The sequence below is a fragment of the Schistocerca americana genome, chromosome X (assembly GCF_021461395.2).
Source record: "Schistocerca americana isolate TAMUIC-IGC-003095 chromosome X, iqSchAmer2.1, whole genome shotgun sequence".
Classification (NCBI taxonomy): Eukaryota; Metazoa; Arthropoda; class Insecta; order Orthoptera; family Acrididae; genus Schistocerca; species Schistocerca americana.
In genome coordinates, this window is record NC_060130.1 from 31,220,735 (window position 1) to 31,237,628 (window position 16,894).

Here is a 16,894-nt window from a genome sequence, read left to right on the forward strand (position 1 = left end):
GTCGCTGTAGCTTTTGCCAATTGTGTGGTAACTTTGCATGCTGACAAACATTCTTACTGTAAAGTAACAATGCTTGGGCAGTCTTTAAGCATTAACGCTTTAATCCCATTGCAAAGTCAAATTTTTTGATGTTATATTTGACATGTGATCAGTTTGTTTATTTATTTAGTTTTGTAATTTTATTTTTGTGGTTTAGGACAAAAACTGTAGTGGTAGTGTATTTCTCCTAGAGCCCTTTTGTGGGCTGCTATTTTCCACTGTGAAAATGAGGCAATTTTTTTTTCCAACTGCACAAGTGACGATAGTAGTGATCTGACAACAAACAAAAACTGTTTGTTGTAGCAATTTTTATGCATCTGGTACAGTGTACTATCACAAGATACCAGGTACATCAACAGATGGTAATATATATTCCCAAAAGCTTTGTAAAACCACTAAGTGGTTGGCAAGTGTGCTTCCCGAGATTCACAAAAGACATAATTGTGTAATACCGTATTTACTCAAATCTAAGCTGCACTTTTTTCCGGTTTTTGTAATCCAAAACACCACCTGCAGCTTAGAATCAAGTGCAAAGTAAGCGGAAGTTCTGAAAAATGTTGGTAGGTGCCGCCACAACTAACTTCTGCCGTCGAATATATGTAGCACTACACAGGCATGCTTTGCAGGCACAAAGATAAATACTGGCGCCAAAACCTCTGCGTCAGTAAACAAATTAAAAAAAAACGGTGGAGGGTGGTGGGGAGGGGGGGGGGGGGGGGGGGGGATGGAAGACGAGCTTTTTTCTCTGCCCCGAGTTTCGACCACTGCATTTTCATACTTTATCCAACAAAGTAAATACAAATTCCATATTCTTCATCTCTGAATGTTGCAGCCTTTCAATGTACTATGAAAATCCGACTGAAAGACTGTTTGGGATGTTTGTCAATATGGCCAAGTCTACGTTCTGAATTTTTGTCCTACCTCTGACAAGAGATGGTTGTTAATAGCAACTTTTATGAATTGTGAATCACATGCAGTATTCTCTTCACCATAGGAATAATACGAATGTAAACATTTTGCCATGTATTCCTACATGATTCCTGCTATCTCATTTCAATCCTGTCTTCCTAATAAACTACGAAACTAGAGTGAGACAACAGCAAACGCGGAAGAATATATATATCATGTCATGTTTATATTCATATTATTCCTATGCTGAATAGTGATACAGTCAGAAATGAAGCACGGCAACTGACTAGATTTTTAAACCTAAGATGGCTCTAATTTCTGTGCAGAATGTAATGCACTAAAGAGGCGTCTGCAAAAATTTTCAAACGGAGAAAATTTTTCGCTAAACTTTCGTTTGGAACATCTATCATATGCAGTCTATTATATGGTTCTTGTTGATCATTATCAAAGAAACCAGCAGTGTAAGTAACAACAAATAGCAGTCTCTTGCCATTGTCTCACTGATGAGACGATTCCTCTCTCTTTTTTTTTTTTTTTTAATTGTAAGCGGTGGTAGCGTGCGCAAAAGCAAGCCATCCCGCGAGCGGCGACAGGCCGTAAACACGCATAATCAGAATGCGACAAACAATGCATGGCACAGTCCTATAATGCATTTTGAGCTTAGAGTGATGGAAACACCTATACATCTACATCTACATCTACATTGATACTCCGCAAGCCACCCAATGGTGTGTGGCAGAGGGCACTTTACGTGCCACTGTCATTACCTCCCTTTCCTGTTCCAGTCGCGTATGGTTCGCGGGAAGAACGACTGTCTGAAAGCCTCCGTGCGCGCTCTAATCTCTCTAATTTTACATTCGTGATCTCCTCGGGGGGTATAAGTAGGGGGAAGCAATATATTCGATACCTCATCCAGAAACACACCCTCTCGAAACCTGGCGAGCAAGCTACACCGCGGTGCAGAACGCCTCTCTTGCAGAGTCTGCCACTTGAGTTTATTAAACATCTCCGTAACGCTATCACGGTTACCAAATAAGCCTGTGACGAAACACGCCGCTCTTCTTTGGATCTTCTCTATCTCCTCCGTCAGACCGATCTGGTACGGATCCCACACTGATGAGCAATACTCAAGTATAGGTTGAACGAGTGTTTTGTAAGCCACCTCCTTTGTTGATGGACTACATTTTCTAAGCACTCTCCCAATGAATCTCAACCTGGTACCCGCCTTACCAACAATTAATTTTATATGATCATTCCACTTCAAATCGTTCCGCACGCATACTCCCAGATATTTTACAGAAGTAACTGCTGCCAGTGTTTGTTCCGCTATCATATAATCATACAATAAAGGATCCTTCTTTCTATATATTCGCAATACATTACATTTGTAATGTAACAAAGAGAACGGCACTTATCAGATCAAAGAAAAATAAGCAATCAATTCAAACCAGACGAAGCACTTGAAAAAGACTCTCTAGTATAAATGCGGACGGAGAGCCTGACGCATAGCAATGACTACGTGGTAAAGCTTAACTGCTAAGTTTACCACACGCACCAAACTACTGTAGCTGTATCGTCATTCATTCGACCTAAATGGACCAACTTTGTTTCGGTTTGGAGATGTGGTCTAAAACGTTTCTCCCCCTTGAATTTCGAGTCACAAATTTCAAGTGGGGCTTAGATTCGGGAAAAATTTTTTTCCTTGATTTCGAGTCTCATTTTTCAGGTGCGGCTTAGATTCCAGTGTGGCTTAGATTCGGGTAAATACAGTAAGTGTACTTCCCAAACCATTTTGAGAAACTATTTTGATGGAAAGCATATTTTCCAAGAGCCATTAAAAAACTGTTATTTGGTGGGCTGTATACTTCTCACAGCCCTAAAAGCTATATTTCATAACAAAAAGAAAGTAAACTGGTCCAGCGGACTATCACTGGATGCCAGGAGCATGCAGAAGTGGTTCAATGTATTCCCATAAATGCAGTAAAGAAACACAGCTACTGCTAAGTATATCTCTCATGACCAGTAAAAGCCTTAAGTGACTCTTTGCAGCAGGTCGACAGACTGTACAGCCCACGTGAGTCACACTGTCCCATTAACGAATGGAGACACAGTGCACTCTGCTAAAGTAAATGAGAGTGCAGGTTCGCTTTCACCTACATTACACAGTCAGTTGTACTTAGTGATTTCTGGTGGACAAAAGAATATTGAGAAAGGAGAAATGAAGGAAGATAAGTGTTTAATGTCCCATAAACACTGAGGTCTTTAGTGTCTGAGCACAAACTCTGATTGTTTCAAGGATTAGAAGGCTATTTATTGTGCCCTTTCAGAGAAACCATCTCGGCATTTGCCTATACTGATTTAGAGAAAGCTCAGGAATCCCATGTCTGGGTGGACTAGATGGAGCTGTAGAGAGCAAAAACTGTAGAGGAAAACAGAGATTGGAATACATCCAGCAGATAATTGAGGCTGTAGGTCGAAAGGGCTACTCTGAGATGAACAGGTTGCCACAGGAGAGTAATGCATGGACTTTAACTGTTAGTCGCCCTGAATGTGAGTCCAGTGAGCTCACCACTGTGCCACCTCGCTCGATATATTTTGAGAGAAGTTCCTGATTTTACCATTTCACAGGATGTGGGACGTGTACTTACCATCAACTGTATTTCTTTACTGTATTCCTGAGAACACATCATACGAGCTCTGTATGCACCTGGCACCTGATGTTAGTTTGCTGCACCAGCTGAACTTTCTGTCTGTTATGAAATGTAGCTTTTAATTGTCATTAAATGTCACTTGTTCCTTTCAGAAGCAGTTGCAAATATATGTGCCACCAAATAATGTTGTTTTGAAGGCCACTGGGAAGTATGCTTACTACCAAAGTAATTTTTCCATGATACAAGAAGAATATACTTACCACAAAATTAATTTCTTTTTTGGACTGCAGAAAAGATACTTACCACCAACTGACCATACTTACCACTAATTTAGTTGTTTTACTATGCTCTTGGGAAAATGTTGTACCTCCTCTGGACGTGGTTGACCTTTTGTGATGATATGCTAAACCACTGGTGCCTGTTTGTCATGACATCAGTGCTGTTGTCACTTGTTACAACAGAACACATTGTTTCATTCTGCAATTTATGCTATTGTGACTTGCCTCAGCTCGTTTCTTTAAGTAGTGTTAAATGAAGTTTCTAGGATTGTAAAATAGATAGTCAAATAAAAACAGAAAATTCCTTTTTTTCACATGTAGTAGTAACTCATAACAGCTTACTAAAGACAGTGGGAAGTATACTTACTACTATAGTTTTTTGCTCCTAAATCACAAAAATAAAATAATCAAAAATTAAATTTAGTTGAAACTTCTAAAATGATACCAAAACAATTAACTTTACAGGGCTGCTACAAAAAATGTGCCCACAAATGGGTTAAAAACAAAGTTTGCAAGCTGTGGGGGCAGTGTGAAACTTTTTTAAGCACTGTATTTGAAAAATATTATTCATTTTGTTCCACTTCTAGAATGTTAGGTTTTGTGGATTTTTGCCTGTACATTAATGGGTGTGGATGCGTTCAGTGGAAGCAAGTGTGTCGTGTATGATTTTTCTCAGTAAATATGTCCTACTGACTTTGCAGTATATCTCCAATGTTCTGGATGCATCAAATGAAGTTTAAAAGACAGCTAAATGCTGTTGCTGGTATGTCTCTTCATGTAAATGTCAGAGTTACTATTATTATTCAATACAGAAAGGAAGATTACCAGCTTAGTAATTTGCTGAAAATGGGTTCAATAAAGGGAATATTACAATTAACATCCTGTTAACGACAAATTAATTAGAGATGGGAAGCAGCCCCAGATTGGAGAAGGAAATTGGACGGATAGCTGACTCCATAAAAATTAATACATTTCATACTGTGCTCGAGCACAGGCAATAAAAAACAGTGAGCAAACATGATGCGTGTACTTGTTGCCTCAGGGTCTCCTGCGAAACTGAGGTCCTTGAGTAAGCTACATCACACTGCTTCGTTGTGTACTTGTTGTCAAGCCAGTTTATGAAGTACACATCCCTCTTCATTTTTATATAACTTTGTTTTGAATGCACTGTACAAGAATATTGAATACCTTGAAAATTATCGAGTTCAGCCATTCATTCACATGTAATATTCCAACAGCTCCATCACCGATGAGAGCCTTCAGGGGTGTAAAACGAGTAAGTGAGAAGTGCCACTGAACTACTAACAACCATTTTCATCTACTACTAATCTGCTCACATTAATCATTATTCAAGGGGATCAGTTCTACATCATTTTATTTTTATAAGTATACAGAGAAGCAACTACTTGAAAAAAGCCAATGCTCTGCTACTTAAACTGCTCTGCCACTATTTTGATTTAATACTTCATGCTAAATGGGCATTTAATTTTACACAGGACACTGTCATCTAAACTTACTCTGATAAATTCATATACTTCCTTCTTGTGCAATGCCCTTTATGCTGTCAATGCCACGTTGGGACCGGTACAGTAGTTTCTGTTCCGTGGAGGACCAACCGTACCTGCACATAGGCTATTATTATGATGTAATCACCACTTCAAAAGGCATTCCTGTCTGCTCCTAGAGAATATGTTGCATGGCTAAATATGGTCTTATGTTAGAAAGTGTTTGTGTGTTGTGTATTTGAGGTGGGACAGGTAGGTAAATTCACATATCCAGGTAAATTATTGGTGTACTGGCTAATAAAACATTTTTTACTTTAATTTTGAATATTTGGGGATTTCCCGACTGCTCCTAATGTCGGCTGGCAGATGTTAAAAGGGTGTTGCACCTGAATATAAAACAGTTTTCTTAACCCTAAGCTTCAATGCATATTCTCTATGGAAATTATTTATATTGTGATTGTTATGGTTGCAAACTTTGCAATTAATGCTAAATTGTCTCTTGTCCATTTCAGCAGCTCGAGGTCAGCATATCTTGCTGCTATGTGGAGGACCCAGGTCCAATTCGTGGTAATGCCTTTTTTTTTAAGGGGCGAAGCTACTCCACACCCACACTGACATGGTGACCATCACCAAAGTTCTACCATCACCTCTGTTTGCTTCGTTACAATTGAGAAGTGCACAGGATGTGGGGTCATGATGTTGTCCGTAGGATTACCCACTAATACAGGCACTTTGAGGCGATAGAAGTGGTCAAGAAGTGAGCGGAACGTAGCAGTTTTAAGGGCAGAGGGAGAAAAGTGCCGAGGCAAGCACCAAAGGAAAAGAACTTCTGCAATAGTCTGGACAGATAGTAAGAGCAGTAACAGTTTCTTTCTGTCTGCAAGGGTGAGGTTGTCGTTAGTTTTGGGTATCATGCGATGCTCGATACCATTGTCGCAGCTTAAAACACTCTTTACGAGTGTCAGTCCTATTGAGGAGGGGTACTCCTGGGCTGTGCACCTCAGTGTCTCCTGGGCCACCTGCAGCATCTGTACTTGTAACATGCCTAGGTTGTTATACGAGTGGTCAATTGGCCATAAAGAGGTTTGGTTGGATATGTTTATGTTTAGTGTGCAATACTGCTTTCCCGTATTGCCAGTTGGTCAGCTAGATATTTGCAGCTGGCAATGCCATTTAGTTTTGCTGTAATGCAGGGATTCACCAGTGTTTATTTTGTCTGTGAGCTTGTGCTGTCCACAGGTGATTAATTGTCCCTAGATAGAAGTGTTTTTCAGCAGTTGTGTTTTCACCCGTGGTTGTGGTCGTAGTTTCCCAGGTTAAGAATGAAATAATTGTCAGAGTGTCTCAAGTTCCTGTACAGTAGTGTGGTGAGTTTTTTGAATATCTGTGTGTGAGTCTCAAGGCAGTATTCTCTGTGAAGGTCGACAGTGTGTGTGGACTGTGGTGCACTTCGTTGTGTATCACCTGTAGGCGGCACAGGCGGTCAGAGCCACGTAACCCCAGACTGCAGCTGCATGTATCATCATGGATCTAATCAGTATCATGTACACAGACCTCGATACCCTCCTATTCAGTGTGCTTTACCTGTTGAGCTTAGAGTAACACTGTTTGAGCCTTGCATTTGCTCAGTTGGCCAGTCACTGAAGTATTTGACTTTCACACTGAAACGTATTGGGCGTGTGTGTAGTGTTATTTGTCTTCAGTCTTAATGTGGGGCCCTGCCCACTCATCTCATATAGGGTGCCTAAAGGATGCTGCATTCTCAAAATGCTATACAACAATTCAAGCAAACAACATTAATAGTTTTTATTACAAATAAGAAGTTTGACAATGCTTAACCTGGAATTTACAATGGTGTCGCAAGCAATAGGCGACATGCAGTATAAATCCGAGTCCTTTGCTATATACAATGTTCGTGCAAGTTTGACACACAGTTTGTGGATCACTAATAACTGTTATTGTAGCATTCAGCGCTGGGCCTGTCCGTATACTGTCCTAATCCTGTCCAAATACTGAGTGGCCGAGGCTGGCAGGAGCGGCACTTATATTCTCTTTGTCTAGGGGCCTGCTCCCGTCGTGGTGTGGTCCTTGCCAGTGGGCTATTGGCTGACGGTGTGTTCACTGCCTTCTTAGCTCTTGCAATCTTAATTTTCATTCCAGAGCTTGTGGGTATGCCAGAACACTTAATGTTTGTGCAGTTGTTATGGTTTGTCAGTGAACAGAACTGCTTCACACTTGTCAGCATTTGCTTTAACACACTGTCGTTCCAGCTAGGCAGTTTTGTTTGCAGTTGCGAATTATGCCTGATGGTTTCCAGTCTTGAACTAGGATGGTAGTGTCATCTGCGTAGATGGTTGCCATTGTGTTTTGTTCAGTTGGAAAGTCATTGACGTAGAGATTAAACAAGAGGGGCCCTTGGATGCTGCCTTGGGGTACTCCCACTTGTATACTGTGTTGTGTTGACTGTTTGCCCTGAACGTCGGTGTTGAAGCTTCTGTGGGTGAGATATGAGTGTGTAAGATGCATGAACTCGTTGGAGAGACTAGCAGTGCAGAGTTTGCGAATGAGACGATTGTGCCGTAGATGACTGAAGACCAAGAACAGCACTCCTGTAGCTTTGTTGGTGTTGGGGGTGTGTGTAATATGTTCTACTACACCGAGGAGTTGTTGTGTTGTGGAGTGGTGATTGCAGAATCCAAATTGCTCCAGTCTCAGCGAGTGATTGGTGTTGCAGTGCATAGTAAGATGTTTGAGAATCATCTTCTCAACAATCTTATTCAGGGAGCTCAGCAGGCTGATGGCTCCATAATTTTGTGGTAGGGAGTGGTATTTCCTTGGCTTCCTGAACATCAGGACAGGGAAGTGTTGATGTTGTAGAATGGTATTCGTCATATGTGTGAGATGCTCTATAGCTTTATTTGTGAACTCCTGTGTGTAATTTTGGGAATTTGTGGGATATGACTTTTCAAGCATTTCCTTGAACAATGCCCAATTCACACGCTTGTAGCTCAGTATCCTGTGAGATTCATCATACTGCTGTGTTTCTTCCAAGTAAAGTATTACAGGTGTTTGGTGAGGCCAAATCATGTATAATTTCAATGTTGATTGTGACTATAATGCCTATCACATCTAATGTCTATCACATTTAGTCTCTGTTCCCTGTTTTAAGTGTCACCTCAGCTGGCACTAGTGTAATGTAGTTTGGGCGCAGTGCATGTTCGCATAGTTTTTTTGCTAATGGTGTTTGATCTTTGTTAGTTCCAAGCAGAGTGTTTAGCATTAAGATCACCAGTGGCTATTAGTCACTATGCTATGTTGAGTATTGTGCTGATATCGCTTGTTATGATATTACCAGATCAATTGTATATCGATACCAATGTAGTGTTCACTCAGTTGACTTGACCCTAACAGCTGTGGCTTCTAGTCTTGCAGGTTCAGGGATCTTAATGTTTGTGTATTCTTTGTCTCAATATATGATGATTGCTGTTCCACCCACAGTTGTGCCTTCAGGTGGTCAGTACAGTAGATGTAATATCTTGGGAAGAGTAGTTGTTTGTGTGACTGGAGTTAAGCTTTGTTCATGAGAGCATTCCAGATTCCCTTCTCCTCCATAAATGCAGCTAGCTCTGCCCTTTTGTTGCCAATCCCATCTGCATTCCAGAATAGCATCTGAGTGAAAGTACTGTTGTTTGTGTTTTGTGGTGTATTATCTATGGAAGAGTGTGGGCGGTGTGGTGATAGCAGTTTGTATAGCAGCCATGCAATGGCTGGGTGTAGCCGTCATGAGTTTGTGCATGCGTTATGATGAAGAGCCTCAAGAGGATCTTAAGCCACGTGAGTGGGGAATAGTGTCTCCACTATGCCTCTGATTGTGGTGAGAATGTTTGTTATGTCAGCCAAAGTGTTGGCGGTGGTGTTGGTGGCTGGTGGTCCTTATGTTGGTGTACTGGATGGGCTGGCTTGTGTGTTATTCATGGTTCGTATTTCATCTGGGGTCACCTGTGTTATTGCAGTGGTGAGGGGGGCAAGAGTGTGAGTTACAGTTACATTGTTCCTTTTAATGTGTTCCTATGTTTGTCTGGTCTGTTGTTGGTGTATTTGTTGTGGTGTGATAGTGTCCCCTCTTTTGTTTTTTGGGTACCTCTGTTTCATTTCGTGTGTCTGTGGTTGCCCTAGTTTGGGTGTGTCTTCTGTGATATCACGAGTGTCACAATCTGGCCTAGACAGAGTTGACTTGGTGTTGTCTGGGACCGGCAGTGTTGTCATCAGTACAGGGGCAGTTTCTAGCATTGCAGGTGTGGGTTGTGGTTCTGTTGTTGTGGGAGTGTGCCGTGAGTTTGTGGAGCTCTGTGCATCCTCAGTTCATCCACTTCCACTGACAATGCCAGTAAAAGAGATTCCACACCTTACTGATTGGGGGGTGGGGAGTGTCTTGGAGCTGTTCTGGTTACCACTTGTCTGTCTTTGGCACTTTTGCACCTTAGAGCTTCTTTGTATGCTGCACACCATCTGTAGTTTGCACATGGACCCCTCCACATTTGGTACATTTGATAGTTGTACCAAGTTTAAAGTGTCGCGCTACATGGTTACCAGTGCATTTGCAGCACTGTGTGCCAGTTCACATCGGGTGCCGCACGGCCAATCTGCTGGCACTGGTGGCACTGTTGGGGGACACACGGAAGTGTGTATATTTCTACTACGACCATGTGAAGCAGGAGCATCTGCGTCAGAAAGTTGCATGAGTAAGCTGTGTCGTCCAAATCCACTAAATAGTTTGGCTGCAGTCTGTGTGTCACGAATCCCAGAATTCATCTCATGCTCTCACAGTCCCAGCTGAGAGCTGTGATTATACCATGAAGAATGTCATTGAGGGTTGTGGTGTCAACTCCTTTCATGATGTACATTCGAGTTTTTCCCCCTTGGGTGCTATATTTATGATACTCAATTCCCCCAGCTTTGACGAATTTCAGGAGATTTGTGCAATCTGTTTTGTTGCATACATACAGTGATACATGGTCCCTTGTGAGTTTTGTGATTGGTATATGGTGGGGAGTGACATTCTACAAATGTCTTGTTTAGCTTGCCGAGGCAAGTGTAATTGTGTATTATGACCAGTGGGAAGCCAGTCGGTGTAGTGTTCTGCGTAGCGGCTGGGTTAGTGTTGTGTAGTTGAGGTGCTGCAAAATTGTTTGTATGGGCGCTCATATTACCGATGCTCAGAACTGGTGTTGGTAAAAGCACGCTGCATTTGCCGTGTGAGTCAGTAGGCTCAGTTGTTCGTGTATGTTGCTGCTGATTCCATTTTGGACCCACCAGCTTCGAAGGTCCATCTTTGTTCCACGGAGCTGTCACTTCCAGCTCGAGGACTACTGCGGTGATATTGAGGGCCTCTCTAGTATATTCACTGGTGGTGTGACTGGTGTTGGTGTTGCTGTTGCTGTTGCGTTGCTTCCACCCGTCAGTTGGACAATGAGCTCATGCTGTCTCCGAGCCATTGCTTCTTGATTTGTGGCAGCAAAGTCCAGATTTAGCTGGTTCATAACTTACTGATAGGTGGCAAAGCAAGACAGAAACATTGAAGGGAACAGATGGCACTCCTGCCTCTCGTGCTGCAGTCTTGCTACGGGTCGTTGGGTGGGATCTGCTCGGTGGATCTGCCGTCTCCCAGACATAAGGATACTTTTAAGGATAGAATGTGGATATGAGACAATTTTACTTTTTCGTCTGAAAAGACAATTTTGCTTTTTTAGTGTACATACAGAAGAGGGGAGTCCTTATGACTCACTTGTGCAAGATGCAATGCACAGTGCAAGAGAGCACGGGTGGTACACAGCAGGCCTGTACTGGACAGTGTTGTCCAATGTGAACGTGCCCCGGACACTGAAATACCCTATTAAAGAATGGGAGAGTCACACTGGGGAAGTTCCAACCACAGTTGCAGGAACTTTGAGCCAGAACTCTTGGCCACCTAGCACTGTCAAGTGTGTAGCAGCGTGTGCTTATTAGTGACACTCCAAAGAGTGTCCTGTGGCATCTACGCCAGTTTTAGCGTATATGTAACACAAATATCCTCTCGCAGCTACTGCAGGTACAGGGGGAAGGCAGCTGCTCAGCTGCGACTCACCCGTAGTACTGCCCGTGGTTTTCCTTGGTGGGAGGACTGGAACGAGGTGCACCAAGCCTTGTGATGCCCATTGAGGAACTGTTGGACTGAGGCGTAGTGACTCTGAGGTCAAGAAAGCTGGCAGTGACCAGAACAGGGTGCGCTGACTCACCCCCCTCCCCCCCCCCCCCCCCCCCCCCCCCACGATACTGATTTCAGTGATGCCATTGCAGAGGATTACACTGTGGTTGGTCATCTGGTTTTGATGTGGGCCAGAACATGAAGCTTTCCTTTGCTTTTTTTTGCTAAATTGACTCTTACTTCTGGGCACAAACACCTATACAGAGCAAATGTATTGGCACCCAGGGTTTGGTTATTTGGGGGGGGGGGGGAGTTGGGGGAGTGATGGTTTGTTATTGTTTCCACCCCCCTCACCCAGCTTCCCTCAAAAATGCAACTCGCTAGCAACCTCACTGTTAGCATACGACAGACATCTACAATTTTAATAACAATAATAAACACACAAAAATATATTAAATTATTCAATATAATAGTAACAATACAAATAGGTGGATCAAAGAAGGAAGAAAACATAGGACAAACAAAAGAACTTCAGAAAGTGTACAAACTGACATGGACACACTATAATAAAAGAAACATTTCAGTACAAGGCAAACACATGCGCTACAATACAGTTATAGTATCAGAAGCACTCTTCGCATCAGAAATGACCACAATCTGAGGACCAGGCACCACAAAGCAGAAAGAATACAATGCAAAATCCTCAGAAAATTTTTTGGAGCAGTGTACAGAGATGGCATATGGATGAAGAGATCAACCAGAGAATTATAAGAACACAGAGGCAGACTCAGTCACAATTAGAAAACACCGACTAACATTCCGTGGACACATACACACAATGAACAGCAACAGATTCACAAAGGGATTTAGGATGTAGTAAATGCCTAAATAAAAAAAAACCAGTTGGTTTCAAGAAATAGAAGAAGGCTAAAACGAGCAGGAATCAGAATGGAAATGATGAATGAAAGAGACAAATTCAGAATCAAAATTATGAACATAAAACTTGAAGTAAAGGGAAGGAAGAAAACAGAGAAAATATGTACATATCAAAGGAAACAAGAACACAGTCAATGAATGAAACGATTTTGGGAAGAGAAAAGGGAGGAGGAAATAAGGAAAAATCTGAACAATCACGTAACAACCAAGTTGAACTCTGTCAAAGTGTGTGCTCACCATCATCATTTCAATAAACATTATGACTGAACAGAGGTCTGCAAACACATGTGAATGAGGGGAATACTGTTTCTATCAATGATTTCCAACTGTGTTTGGGAAGTCATTCTTTCTGTTGTTGTTGTATCGGATCTGTTGACAGCTGGTATGTTCAACCCAGTGGTGTGCAGCTTTACCCGGCTGGAATGTTGTCAATCAGACCAAAAGCATGTCCTTGTGGGCAGACCCTAGCACGAGCAACTGAAAAGTGTCCTTTATTACATGTAGCTTGTCATTGCTGAAAGAACTTGGCACTTTTGACACACTTCTGTTTCCATGCTACCTCCTTCTCCAAAAGTTATGTGTGCATTTGGAAATTGGTGAAGTAAAAAATATAAAGACATCGTGTCGTTCTGCCACATCTGTCTGTAGTGTGCATTTTGGGGTGCGTGTACGATACAAGGCATTTAGGTATGGTGAGGTTACTTAGCCATTAGTGTTCACAATGGCTGGCATAAAGGAAACATGACAAGTATTACATTAGAAAGCAACAGCAATAGCTTTCCGACCGCATAAATTCTACTAGGCAGAGTCAGAAGCAGACACAGTGGCCTGTGCCAGATACGAGGGTTGGAAGTGGCTGAAATGTGAGTCGTGGGACAGAGAGAAAGAGAGAGAGAGAGAGAACACACAGACAGCACCATAAAGCATTCCCCATCTCTTTCTGCATGGAATGAACCACACTGCTGCCTTCTTAAGGGCACCCCAGTATAATATGTTGTTTGGGAAGTGGGTGGTAGTTATCATCATTGCAATGACCTCCCCTTATATCCACTCCGGCAAGATTGTGAAATCTACAGCCACTGAGGAGATTTATGTGAGATGTTCCTATCAACTTCGTGTAATATTCATTTTGCACACTTCTGCAGACAAAACAGATTTTCGACCTTAGCTTAGGAAAGAAAAGAATCATCACAGATCATTAAGGTTCAAAGAACTTGTCTTGAACACTGTAAGGGATCCGTGATCCCACAAACATAGATTCTAGTATCTGACGCCCAGGTCGATAGCGGACAGGAGTCGATTGTTGAGCGCTGAAGTAGGCAGTGAGACTAGTGCTGAGTGCGCAGTAGTATGGTAGAGTGTCGAGTGAGAAGTAGAGTGGGAAAGACGGCCAAGAATGGTGGTCTAGTGAGTTGTAAACGGTAAAATTCACTGGAGTATGACGAGTGAGCACGTCCCCCTGATCGTCGTGGGGTTGACTCTCACTAATGCCGATTCGCGAGTGATATGAAACAGAAAGTGACAAGTGCCAAATTACGTGTTTCGTGTCAACCGCGTCAGCCAGCAACAACCATGGATTGCAGTGAGGATTGTTGTGAATGTTAACCATCAGCATTGCCTGTGACAAAGTGCTGAAAATCAGCAATCAATAAAAAGAGATAACCACAATTAGACATGTAAGGCAAAGGTAGCAACAGCCTCAGAATTTGTGTGTTAGTAGGAAATATATATCAGTTGTACATCGCAACCTTTATGATACTTAATAATAGACAAACTTTCAATCATTAGCTATTCCGTCTCAGAACAGCCGCATTCGGTTGAAATACTCCCGAAACCACAGCAGAACAACGCAGAACAACCAATAGCCTTTCATCCAGTAAGCACACGGTCATATATCATAATAATTAACTGTTTGGTGGCTTCGGTAAATTACCCAAAATCCAGTAAAGGAATTAATCGGGGGTGTTTCAACACGAATGCTTAAAAATTCTTTTGTAGTTAACCTATTTTCAGATTATGAAGAGTTCTTTGTTACAGCTTGTATTTTTGTTCCAGGTGGCCCTGAACTTGATGGCTGTAGTGATGTCGTGAAGGCACAAAGTCGGAAGTTGTTAAACCTTCAGAAACAAGATTTTCAAAAGTACTTCTTCTCAGATACCAATATTTCGCCCCTGTTTGTGTCGGATACACAGATGTCTCAGTTGTTGTCACGTAATTTGAGTGTAGTGACTGAATCTAGAAAACAGTTTCTTTTGCTTCCCTGTACCCCAAGCATTATGTGCAATACAGGACTCCTAACAAGACAAACACACAGAGCACAGCCCTCTGTCTTCTCTTTCCGTTTCTGCAGTTTGGGAGCACAGTCCGGAAGTCTGACTCATGTTGACCGGACCGGCAGGGCGAAAATGGTCAACGTGGGTTTGAAGCTGGTGACAGAACGGACTGCTGCAGCACGAGCAAAGGTTTTTGTGGAACCCGAACTGATGAAACTCGTACGAGAAAATGGCCTGAAGGAAGGTGACGTACTTAGCGTTGCTCGCCTGGCGGGAATTGTGTGGTCCAAGCAGACGTCCAGCCTTATCCCTCTGTGTCATAACATATCTTTATCCTCTGTGGCTGTGGACATTGAACTGGACTCTGCTCTCAACTGTGTGATTGTAACTGGCACGGCAAAGTGTAGAGGGCAGACGGGTGTGGAGATGGAAGCTCTCACTGCTGTATCGGTGTCTGCCTTAACAGTGTACGATATGTGCAAAGCTGTGAGTCATGACATTGTGATATCTGAAATAATGCTTCTGGCCAAAAGTGGGGGAACTAGAGGAGACTTCCACCGGACATGAGCATCTGTGTGGCTCAGTGAAATAAGTTAAGTATACCTGGTGTGATGTAGGCAAATTTCAAAGTCTGTTCATAGTTATCATAAATTATATACACATCGAATTGGCCTGAATATAAGTTGCACCTTTAATTTCGAAAAAGAGAGAAACTTAATTAAAAATAATTTGTCAAGTTGCCCATTTACAAAAGCTTTTCAAAATGTGATTTACCCTTAACCAGTTTTTTTGTAGTACACTGTAGATAAATTACACACAAAAACAAAGCTTTCAGTTGCAGTTTTCATGTAAGACACTCTTAACTTCACTAACATTCATTGTTTTGTCACTGTCAGTATTTTTGTCACTCTCCTCCCAAAGTACAGTGGCGTCGCTACAATCCCGGGCATTGCATGTGCAGCATTTCTTGAACCGTACCTTTAAAAAGCACATCTGTTAGATGAATAACTGTGAGTTTGAAATTTGCAACGTAACTGTACCGAATTCCAAATCTCTCTCTCTCTCTGTGCCCTCCCCCAGCTGTGTGGTAGTGTCCTCTGTGTTGCTCTATTGTTTCAATTTTTGATGGTCCCATGCTGTGAAAGTTGAGGTGAAGTGTTCATTCTTAAATAAATAGTGTGTATCAGCTCTTTTCTCCTAGGATCAGGTTGTCATTGCTGTGTTCATTGACGTAAAATGACACTTTTTTAACAGTTCCTAAAAGGTGCACCACTTCATTGACACTTTTGCTCAGGTGTAGAGCATATTGGCCAGACTAATTTACATGTTTCAGCTTTACACTGTATGGTATCCTCTTTTTTAAAGGCCTATTATCTTTCTTGTGTGTGACTTGTCCAGAGATTGAAAATGTTTTATTTTGTAAGTTACCAATCCAGAACAGGTTTCTGTCAATTTAATTCTTCAGATTTTTCCAGAAGTTTGCTGAAATTCCCGAGTTGTCCTTTGCACAGTCGGACATCATTGTCTTCCTCGCATATTTCGGTGACATTAGTTGTTGCTTTCACAAAGTGCTACTTGAGACTGACCGTCAGATGGAGCAGGTCTGTAATTTGTTCCCTCTGCCTTCGTGCTTCATCTGCAATCTGCTCTGACAGACATCATCCTCGGGTATCCGTGTTGCGTGATATTCTGAGTGTCATCTACACTCACGGGCACGATTCTTGTGTGTTATGTTTTCAGTCCAAGCTGGTTGGTAGAATTCTGTTTGCGGGCTCTCCCCGTTTGGGGACAAGGATCGGCAGGGCATGAAACCCTAATCTTTCATCTTTCAGTTAACTCAAATGTCGAGTGTCACTTTTTTCATGTACTGCGGTTACAAATATAAGAAAATACAAAACGAAAATTTCTCAACATAGTCATGTTTCTTTTCAGTATGTTTCTCAGATCAGTACACTGCAATGTAAATATTCCATTAAAAGAATATATTTTTGATTGTTTCTTCAGTCAGAGATGCATTGCCTTTTTGACTTAACAATCAATGTCAAATCATTGTCCCTCAAACAATCCTGCAGGGGTTTGACAACGTGAGACCATGGCTTTATGGAGGATCACCTAGAAT

General features: G+C 42.1%; 1 protein-coding gene across 1 annotated transcript; it reads left to right on the forward strand.

The window, feature by feature from the left end:
- Nucleotides 1-14,907: 14,907 nt before the first annotated feature.
- LOC124554955 (cyclic pyranopterin monophosphate synthase-like) lies at nucleotides 14,908-15,342 on the forward strand. The gene has a single exon (XM_047128658.1). The coding sequence runs from the start codon at nucleotides 14,908-14,910 to the stop codon at nucleotides 15,340-15,342; it is 435 nt and encodes a 144-aa protein (XP_046984614.1).
- Nucleotides 15,343-16,894: the final 1,552 nt, after the last annotated feature.